This window comes from Rattus norvegicus, chromosome 2 (genome assembly GCF_036323735.1).
Source record: "Rattus norvegicus strain BN/NHsdMcwi chromosome 2, GRCr8, whole genome shotgun sequence".
Taxonomy (NCBI): Eukaryota; Metazoa; Chordata; class Mammalia; order Rodentia; family Muridae; genus Rattus; species Rattus norvegicus.
Genome location: NC_086020.1, coordinates 80,414,108 through 80,425,209, shown reverse-complemented (window position 1 = coordinate 80,425,209; position 11,102 = coordinate 80,414,108). Strand labels below are relative to the sequence as shown.

The window sequence follows — 11,102 nt, the reverse complement described above, 5'->3', positions numbered from 1 at the left end:
TAAAGACATTAGGAAATGAAAAACATTAAACTGTTACATGTCCTATCTTCACGGATAGCCATTAGCATTTCTATAAAAATCTTAAGCACTTCCAAGAAGACTTGTTACTTATCAATGGTCTTTTCCCCTTCTCTCATCAATGCTGCTCCCATAGGACTCGCTCACTTTCTGACTCTACCACTGCTTTAGAGGACACCCAAGCACCGGTGTGAAAGAATGTTTTTGTCGGTGGTCCCCCTGCGGCCATACTCTGTGGCCCTTGTGTATTCAACTCTTGAAGCTTCACCGGAGGCTGAGGGAGACCCCTTGCCAGGCTCACTGTGAGGATCCCCCGAGGAAATGCGAGTCACAGTGTAGCGGGCATGCGGCCTGTCGAGCCTCGCTGTAGCACTGTGTGGTTTGCTGTCTGTGGTTCAGGCTTGCTCCCACTGAATTTATGTTATAAATAACTTATGTGCCTGAACAGTACATATGGATCAGTTTAAGTATTCAGTCTCCATCAAGTCTCATTACTGATGAGAATGAATGCGAAGTCAACCTAGGACATTGTAAAAGCCACATTAATATTCCCTCTGATGAGGTTTTGTTGGTGCAGAGAAAATAAATAGTAAGAGTTTCCGGGCTTGAAGTCTGAGATCTGAAGAGAAATTATCAGAGTTGTAGGACTCAACTTGGGAATGCTGAATTTTCTTTCTGTGATTTTTTCTACTCTGGTTGGAAATAATAGAGAAAAAACTGACAGTTTCGCCTCCATGTTCAGCCAGGCCACGCCGTCTCCAGGAGAAACCTTCCTGCCATTCTGGTCAAATTTTCTGGTTGTCCCCTTGTTCCTTATGGAACTTTCTTCGACCCTTAAACTAATCTGGCTTTACTTCCCAATTTTCCTGCTCACCTGTGGTTTCGTTTGTATGTTCTTTTTCTACTTGAATTTTTTCATACAATGTATTTTGATCATGTTCTTCTCCTCCAATTTCTCCCAAATCCTTTCCACCTCTCTGCCCTACAACTTATTTTTTCTCTTTCTAAAATAAAGAAACAAAAAACAAGACCCTCTAAACCCTATAAAACAAAAATCAAAATGAATAAACAAAAGACTCCCTCCTTCCAAAAAGCCCAAACAATGCCAAACAAAACAGAAAGTCCACCCCCCAAAACAAAACAAAACAAAAAAATCAGCACTCAGTTTGTGTTGGCCACCTAGTCCTGGGCAGGAGGCCTGCTCTGGGAGGTGGGTCATATGCCCAGGGAGACTCTTTGGGAAAAACTGCGTTTTCATTTTCCAAACAAAGGGTATCAGTTACAGCTCTAATGTCCACTTTGCCCTTAGTGCCGAGACACTGTCCGGGTTGAGCCTGCACAGGCCTTACAGCACGTTGCCGCAGTTTTTGGGCGCTCATGTGTGCCTCAGCTCTGCGTGGAGGATGCGGTTCCCTTGGAGTCACCCACCTTTGGCTCTTACAGTCTTGCTGCCTCCTCCTCCGTTCAGCTCCCTGAGCAGGGGAGGGTAAGGGAGCTAGAGAGGGGGAGGAAGAGAGTGGGAGCAAGGGAGAAAGGCTTGTTAAGGGAAGTAATGCATGTGTATGAGAGAACCAGAGTACTCATCTCTCCAAACCCTAGAAAGGCATTTCTTCTTGTGCGTTAGAAGAGATAGAAGGATATCATCTGTATGAGCCTCCAGTCGCCCCTTAGAACCCTGACATTTCCTGAGTCCCGCATGAGATAGGCAAGGATGACAGGGTTCCTTCCTGACCGTGTGGTAGGTTTCACTACAGTTCTGCCTGAACGGATGGTGGAGATGCTGGACTTGCAGGGGCATGTAGAACGTTCTGTCTGATCATGCCGACGCTAAGTTGTTCCCACTGTTTATTTTGCAGGTGGCAGAGATAAGCGTGGAGGTCCCATATTAACGTTTCCAGCCCGCAGCAATCATGATAGAATGCGGCAGGAGGACCTCAGGAGGCTCATCTCCTATTTAGCCTGCATTCCCAGGTAAGCTCTGTGTGACCGCCTTGTCCACATTTTCTGCCTTCCAAGGGTGTGGCCCCTCCCTAGAAAACAGCTAAACAGTAGGTCTAGTTCCAATGAGATCAAACATAAAATTAAGGTCACGATCTTCTTTACTGCCACTTTTATAACCATCGCCGGATTATTCAGAACACTCTGCATCGGGAACCAGAAGCCAGGCCTTTGTTATTGAGAGATGATGGTGGATTTTGGATGCTCACTTAGCTGGGATTTGAGGATCTGATACTGATGACTCAGAAACTGAGAGCTCTTCTTTAGTGAGTCTTACAGCAAGTTCCAGTTGCCTGGATCATCAGAAACTTGTTCTTCTTGACAACCTGCACACATCTTTCTTACACGCTGAGCTTCTGTGTATTACAATGTTCTTTTGATTTGTAATGTGGAGTTTGTGAGACATTAAACATTGTAATCAGCTGGCTGGCACTGTCTTACCAGTTTGGAGACACCATTAAATCTGAGAGATTAGTGACAGGGTTTTGGTGTGGACCTTAACCAACAGCGTGGGCAAGCAGCGTTGTTTCCCAGAGAGTCTGACTGAGGAGCAGTGACTACCTGAGGCAGTGTAGGTAAGCAGGAACAAAGCACTTGGCTAAGGGGCTCAGGAGACAGACAGCTGCACAGAAACATTCAGCTCTCTCTGCCTCCCAGTGGTCCACGGTGCACAGTGCAACCAGCCCCTTCTGGATCCTGCTGCCACGGGCCAAGATGAGCATGCTCCTGCTTCAGTTGCTTTTGTGAGGTGTGAGAAGAGTAACGCCCACTGTTGATATCAGTGCAAGGGGTTTGAGGTAAATGGAGCCCGTGAGGTGGCTCTGCAGGTAGAGCTGATTGCCCCCGAGCTCTGTAGCTTGACTTCACTCCCTCATACTTTCGTCATGGAAGGAGGGAACTGGTTAGACAGCTGCCTGCCGTTCTCCACGTCATGCGTACAGCTACACATACAACTAAGTGTAAAGAGTTAAAAAGAATTGTTTTATCTTATTTATTTATTTATTTTTGAGTTGAGGTACCTGGAACAGGCCCACCAAAATCTGTGGTGTGTGACTGTCTTACGCTAGATGGACCCAAGGGTAGGCAGTTGGGCCCTGTTGTACTAAGCCTTGCAGTGGACAGAAGTCAACCATGCCGTCGATGGTCTGACTTACTGAGGACGTCCATGACAGTATCCATTGGAATACAGCCATGGTGTGTCTGCAGTGACCAGCGAACAGAAGCTGGGGCTGCAGCTCTCTCACAAAGGTAGATATCATGCTTAGCGTGTGCAGGATCATGGATTCTATGCCTGGCACCTGAAAATAAATTCGATATTCGTTCAGTTCACTCAAAACTAATTAGGCTATTGAAAAGGTACATGCGGCTGATTATTGGTGATCTGGGTATGGAGTCTACACTGGTACAAGTGGAAAAGGTTTACTTTTCATTGATATTATACAACTGTTCATTTACACTGTGGCTCGTCTGGGTGATACACCCTTCAAACCATATGTGTGTTTGTGTTGAAGATTACAAGCCCATCTATAGAAGTAGAAGGAAGGGTGCAGCGACACCCATACACTTATAACTGAGTTTAACCATTTATCAGACTGTACCCGTCTTTTTTCCTCTGTGAGTCTCCCTGGGGTACCGTGTAATGCCCCAAACATCATGCAATATCCTGCATCAGCACTTGACTGTGTTCAAGGTGTTCCATCTCCCGAATGCAGTCACTCCATTTCATTACCTTGATTTGCTTTCGCATTTCCAGTCCCAAGTGACAAGGAACAGCGTTTTGTTTATCTTTGGTTAGAAAGCAGATTAACAAGTAACCAAGGCGCCACTCAGGGATGATGGGCAAGCTCCGATGAGGTGGTCGTGATGGAGGTGGATACAACCTGTGTCTCCTCTGATGTCCTTCAAGCTCATTGCCTCCTGGGAGCACTCTAGAACAGCGGGATCAATACATGTCATCAGCAAATTAATAGTGTGGCCATTTTCTTGACGTGGAGCTTTGCTTGTAATACAGTTTGTGTGCTCATTTGCTGACATTTGTGAGAGGCATAAGCTTAGCTCTCTCTGTCTGTGTAGGCTCTGATTCCACTGATACTCTTCTAAGTAGGGACGGTAGCTCTCACCTCAACTAGCTCTTGGCCAGGCAGTGCAGGGCTCACAGTAGGACTACGTGGAGACGTGTGTAGATGCAGAAGGCCTAGGCTGATGACCCGGGACTGTGGCTCGGTGACCGCTGTTGTCTTTGTGATACAGGAAGGGTGAAGGTGACAGTACTCCCTGAGGTCCTTGTGAGTGCTGAGTAAGGCTGCTCATGTGCACCTCTCACGGTGCTTGGGGTGTAGCAGCTGTCTCAGAAATGGTGCAGGGATCTCTCCCTCTATCCTTGCTCTTCTGTTTCTCTCTTTGTCATGCCGTCACTAAGTAATCTAGACTTTGTTCTCTGGCCTCAAGTCCCACCAGTAAGCGTAAGTGTGACTTGTGCTGCTGTGGTATTTGGGTCACTTCTTCCCTCGGCTTAGAAACCATCAACAGTTTGAGAATTGCCATGCAAGTGTGACAACAAGAGTTTGTATTCCCAGCATGCACAGGTCAGGTAGCTGTGCTAGCCCACTTGAGATGCCAGCCTTGGAAGGCTGAGATGGGGATTCTCTGAGCAAGCAGACTAGGGAGACTAGCTGTATCGGTGAACTCTTTGATTGAGAAACCCTGATTCAATGAATAAGCATAGAAGAGTTATCCAAGATGGTTCCTGTATCAGCCTTGGCCTTCTATAGGTACATGCACACATACACTCATGCATACATGCACACATGTATACACAACACCCATGCAGACACAGACACAAAAGTGGAAAAAGAAAAAGTCAACAGTTCGAAACAACAGTGTTTCCAACTCATACCCAGGACAGCACTGCCAGCAGAGGTCTCAGGGGTTCCTAAAGCAGTGGAAATAGCCTCTGGGGTGGCGTTGCTATCGCTGCTTGAACTTTATTTCGTGTTTCCTAAGTTCTTGGGTGTTTTACCTTCATTCATTCATTCGTTCGTTCGTTCATTCATTCATTCGTTCATTCATTCATTCAATATGACTACACTGTAGCGGTCTTCAGTCATACCAGGAAAGGACCTCTGGAAGAGCAATCGGTGCTCTTAACCGCTGAGCCATCTCTCCAGCCCATGCTTTACCTTCTTTAGGTGCTTTCTAGTAGCTAAGTGGGTGAGCTCTCCTGATGCTCGGACTCTGCTTGCCCAGGAGTGGTGTGAAGACAACTAGTGCACTGACTTGAGACCGACCACTCATGAGGCTTTCTTCATCTCAGAACTCGGGAAAGTAGGTTTTTCTTTCTTAAAGATCCAGGTCAGAAGGGGCCTGAGTTTTACCTAAATTTTCTTTGTCTTACAGATAACATAGGGCTCTTCATAAAGCTTCTAGATTTCCTAGTTAATAAAGTCACATTTTCCTAAGATCCGCTTCTGTTATCAGGTGGGGGCAGGGCTTGGAGACCACGTTGCATGGGTTCCTTTGATTGTGACTTACAGCAGTTGGACTTAGGGGTGCTGGCAAGTCCTTGCTCTTCCTAGGATTCCTAGCTTTGGGTGTGAAGACAGCATACTGCAGAAGACTGCATGCCCAGTCAGTTTGTGTGCTGTGACTACCACTTTGTGGGGAAGCTACTGGATGGGAGCAGAAGAGTTAATCCTCCTGTAACCATGCAAGCCAAGCATAGTACCTTCTGCTGTTCTCTGCTTGCCCCTGCATTTCACATCATGATGGCCAGGAAGAGGAGGGACAGAGGATACAGGAAGGGGTCAGGACAGGATACAACAAGGATGTGTTTAGTAACCTCCTTCTTGGAATAATATCATCATGATGAACCCTTCAAGGGACGAATTCATTGATTAGGTCAGAACCCCCCATCATCTTTTTTGGAAATACTATCAAATACTGCAAAAGGTGTACTGTACTAATTCAGTTAGTCTAGTCAGGTTGACAAGATTAACCACCATAGGGAGTTAGCAGGTTATTTATAACATTTTCTAAGCATCACTAACACTTGTATAGTGTTGTAGTTTTCTCTTTGTCACTGTGATAAAACACCCAACCAAAAGCAACTTGGGAAGAAAGAGTTTATACTTCTAGGTCATGACAATCCATCGTTGGAAGTCAGGGCAGGAATTCAAAGCAGAGACCTGGATCAGGAGCGGAGGAATGCTGCTTGCTGGCTTGCTCTCTAGGTCATGCTCATCCAGCTTGCTCACACAGCTCAGACCCACCATCCTCCCACCAGTGCTGGGCCCTTCCACACCAATCAAGACAGTCCCTCAAAGACATACCTGTAAGCCAATCTGACCTGCGAAATCCCTCAATGGAGACTCTCTCAGATGACTCTAGGCTATGTCCAGTTGACAGCTAAAGCTAATTAGGACAGGTGGTAAACAGAGCTGTTGGACCATCTGTTTTCTCGCCTGGGCTTTAACCACTATGCCCCTGTGCCAGTGAACCAGGTCTCTGTCAAGTTCCACAACAGACATTTCTGGAATATTTATGTGACACACCTCCATGGATTCATGTTGCTGTCCTGCAAACGTTACATTTGTGAAGCTTTGAAAACTGGTTACAGTGACTGTATGAGACAGGGCAGGGAGGAACATGGCGTTCACAGAAACGTTTGGAGGGTGAAGCACAAGGGAACAGGTGTGGAATCTGTGCAAGAGAGAATCCTGCTGGCTTCAGATGAGATGTACTTTCTTTGCATTTCACCAACATCTAGCAATAACAAATAACTTCCTGGACTTTCCTGCGAGAGTAGGTTATCTCAGTTTGGATGACACAGGCAGAAATTGAAATGTAGGCTATTCATGTTAGGGGCAGACCTCCTTCTAGCCTCACTGAGATTCCATCAGGTCTCAGTGTCCAAGGCCTGTAGGCAGTCTACCAGCATCTACCCAAAGTGGAGTCTGTCTCATTATGCTGGATCACAGTAGAGCCTTACCTCTAATCATTTGGAAGCCAGCACTGAGTTTCCGTAAGTCCCTGACATTAAAATGTAGTAAGGACATAGGGTTTTCTGCCTTTCTCGGGACAACTTATTCGCAGTTTTTGGTTTTCCTGGTTTGGTTTTTGTGAGACCGAGTATCATGTAGCCCAGATGCATGAGCTCTGGTGGTGGTGCAGAGCTCAATACAAAGTTGAGGATGACCTTGAATCTCTGATCTCCTTGCCTCTACTTCCCAAGTGAGATTACAGACATGCACTGCCACACATAGTTTATGTAGTGTGTGTGTCAAACTTGGTGGTGTTAGGCAGACACCCTGCCAAGGGATACACACTTCACACTTAGTAACATTGTTGCAGATGTGCACTCTCCATCTAGTCCCATGCTGAGATTCCCCCCCCCCCACTCCATTTCTTTTTGAGATGGGACTTGCTTGTTGCTTATGCCAATCTCAGCCCTGGCTTCTGTGACCTTCCTTCCTCAGCATCCTCTATGCTGGGACTGCAGGCCTGAGCACCAGGCCTGGATGCAGCTGCCCTTTTGTTTGGTTAACTGCCAAGGGCCCAGAGAGGATAACCAAGTACCCCTAACAGTTTGGATTTGTGACAGAAGCCAGCACTGTCACCACCACCACCACATTCATACCATCTATGCGACCAGATAGGAAGATGAATGTGATCTGACTGCAGATATAAACCTAGGTTTTCCTCACAGAGCTTGTTAAGATGATGTCAGGAATCTCCTGGTGGGACAGGGTTAGAGGAGAGGGACCACAGACAGATTTGCAAAGCTCCCAGCATCACTCGCTCGCCAGTGGGTGGTTGTCTTTTTGCTGGTGGCCTTGGAAATCCTGAAAGTAAAGTTGTCCCCATCTTGGGTTCTGCATGCCACACTGTGAGTGTGTACTTCTTAGTACTCCCCAGGGGTCTGTCTGTGGTAGTTACTAAACAAGTGTGTATCCCATCAGTGAACAATGCACAAAAAGCCAGAATGCAATACCATATCTATGAAGAACTAAAAACTTAAAGGCTGTTGAAGCTGAACCCTCTTCAAAGCCACTATTCTGCCTTCACTCCTTTGGGGTCAGGTTCTGGTCTCTTCTGGTGTCAGGGAGGGGGTAACATTGCTGAGCTGCCCAGGTGAAAGGGCATCATGATGTGGTTCTTGAGGTCAGTGTGTGGGTCCCCTCCTTGTTCCTTTCCTCCCCTCAGTGAATGTGTGTGTGCATGTGTGTGTGTGTGTGTGTGTGTGTGTGTGTTTGAATGTCTGCGTGTCTGTGTTTCTGTCCCTGTCTCCATCCGTTGGTCTGTCAGTCTATCCACCCTGAGCATGCCTGTTGGGGACACGTGTGCCTGTTTGTGCACAGGTAGATGTGCGTGTGTGGGTGTGCTCACAGAACATCAGGGGATATCAAATGTCTGCCTTAACATTTTTGGCCTTATTCCCTGGAGTGTCTCTGAACCTGGAACTAGGCTGCAGTCAGCCGTCCCCAGATCCTGCTGTCTTCATCCTCCACAGTGCTCGGTTACAGGAAGGCAGGGCCAGACCCAGTGGTTTTCGGTTTTTTGTTTGTTTGTTTGTTTGTTTGTTTGTTTGGTTTTTTGTTTGTTTGTTTTGTTTGTTTTTGCTTTTTTGTTTTCCCTCTTATTTTGTTTGAGTGCTTTGCCTGCCTGTCTATCCCCTGTTCCATGCAGTAATCATGAAGGCCAGAAGAGGGCCTCAGATCCCTTAGGACTGGAGTCACCAATGTCAGGGAGCTACCACATCAATGCTGGGAAAGGAACCTGGGTCCTCTGCTTTTCACCCTAATACATGCTAGTTGTGAATGTGGGTGCTTGGGGATGTGAGCTCTGGTCCTCACACTTACACAGCAAGGGCTCCAGCAGCTGGGCCGTCTCACTCACTCATCAGCCTCTTTCCTGCCCTGCAGCGAGGAAGTCTGCAAGCGAGGGTTCACGGTGATTGTGGACATGCGCGGCTCCAAGTGGGACTCCATCAAACCACTGTTGAAGATCCTGCAGGAGTCCTTCCCCTGCTGCATCCACATCGCCCTGATAATCAAGCCCGACAACTTCTGGCAGAAACAGAGGACGAATTTTGGCAGTTCCAAATTTGAATTTGAGGTAACACTCCAGGTAGTCACATCCTAAACTCACAGGCACAGTCTGTGATAAGCCAGTGCATCCCCACCACAGTGGGCTGATGGCATGGCAGGTCTTTACAGCCAAGCCTTGAGTGTGGCCTAGCTAGCCGCCTTATGTGTGTATGGTAAACATTGGTTAATGCTTAAAGTAGATGCCTTCGTCCCTTTTCCCCGTGTGGTGGCTTTTGGCACAGGGGTTTGGACTTCAGTTCTTTGGGATTAGGGTGTGGGGCCATGGTAGCTTGGAAGGAGAAGCCTGTTCTCATCACCTCACTTGAACAGCTCCCCCTGTCAGCACTGGGCCGAGTGACTGCAGATGTGTGGTGACTGCTGCATCCTGGGCATGAGGGAATATGAGGGGCATTGAGCCCATCTGGTCATCGATAGTGGGGAGACTCCTCAGCCACTCTACATGTCGTCTTGTAAAAGTGTACGGAGTCTTTGAGAACTGTAGAGCTCTGCATTCAGCTGGGCCTAGACGATGGCTGTCAGACGGTTATAAAAAGTAAACCAAAGCCTGCTAATTTATTTTCTTTCCCACTGAGAGCCGCCTCTCCTTAAGCCACCACAGTTCTGACAAGGCTTTTGATGTGGTCAGTTTAATGGGATGATTAGAGGAGAAAGTATCCCAGCCGGCTTGAAGCTTGGCTCAGGTCCTGTTCTGTAATAGGACAGGGATAGTTTCTCGTTATAAATTATAACCGTTCCTGGTGGACAGAAAAGCCTGCTGTCCTGCCGTCTCTGCCGTGATATTAGGCTGTAAAAGATTTCGGTGTAAAAGAATCGTGTTTTAAGGTAAACAATATTCCACAGTGAAACAACATCAGTTGTACTTGTCAACATGTCTCCTCCTGTGTACTACTTGGATTTTAAAATACCTTCCCACAATGCTGAGTTTCCTCTCTGGAGTTAAACTCTGGCTTTATTGGAAACTGCTTTGAAGTGGTCTAAGTGAAATAGAAAGCACACTTTATCCTCATACTCAATAAGTAGTCATTTTGGAAGATAATTTACTGGCTCTTAGTATTTGCTTAGTGGAAAATTTAAAGTGTAATGCATTTTAATTATACATGTTTTAAACAAAAAAAACCCCAGTAGTTTGCATTCATATAAGTATTTACTGATGTTACTTATTAGTCTCTTACTCTGGGCTCCTGAAGGTGCCTGCCTGTTTTCCTCCTGACCTGGTTGTCCCTGTGTGGTTCTCTCTCTCTCTCTCTCTCTCTCTCTCTCTCTCTCTCTCTCTCTCTCTCTCTTTCTCTCTCTCTCTCTCTCTCTCTCTCTCTCTCTCTCTCTCTCTCTCTCTGTGCGTGTGCGTGTGTGTGTGTGTGTGTGTGTCTGCCTCCATGCAGGTTACTGATGATCCAGCAGATGGATAAGAAAAAGCCCATTGTAGCACTGTAGGCTAAAGGCAGTGCAGGCTTGAGCTGCTCTTTCCAGCCTGTTGCCATGTGCTGTTTCTTAATCCAGCCAGCACGGAGATGTCAGTTCTGAGTGTGCGTCAGAGGTGGCAGAGGTTGGGTAGCGGGTCTGTTTTTCTTTCAGTTCTAGACCAGCTAAGTTTCCCTTGTGTTCGCATTTCACACACACACACACACACACACACACACACACACACACACACACACACCCCAGTGTGCTTCCTTTTCACTTACCTCAGATGAGGTTGAGAGTTCTGGCTTAGACTGGGATAAACTGAAGCTTCCTTAGTGTTAAATTGGGTTGCAGGACAGGCTGTGTACAGTGGTTAGGCTGTACAGATGTGTGGCAACCCCAGGGAAGCTGGCATTCCCAGTGTCTTTACCCTGTGAAAACATTTTCAACAACTCTTGTGAGGCATTAATAAGACTACGATTTAGGTTTTTCTCGTTCTTCAAGTGAAATCCAGTTGACTTGGAGCTTGTGAAAATTACAGTTCTATGCTGCTGGGCATTCTCCCTCACATGCTACTTC

The 11,102-nt window shown here is 46.8% G+C and overlaps 1 protein-coding gene across 4 annotated transcripts in view; it reads left to right on the top strand.

Moving 5' to 3' along the window:
• The window catches only part of Trio (trio Rho guanine nucleotide exchange factor), a 296,340-nt gene that overhangs the window by 106,615 nt on the left and 178,623 nt on the right, over positions 1-11,102 (top strand). For all 4 annotated transcript variants that reach the window (XM_006232090.5, NM_001107658.3, XM_006232091.5 and 1 more), the window contains exons 3-4: positions 1,875-1,989; positions 8,937-9,129. In XM_006232090.5, the coding sequence (XP_006232152.2) occupies positions 1,875-1,989; positions 8,937-9,129 (308 nt within the window). The remainder of the gene's footprint in view (positions 1-1,874; positions 1,990-8,936; positions 9,130-11,102) is intronic.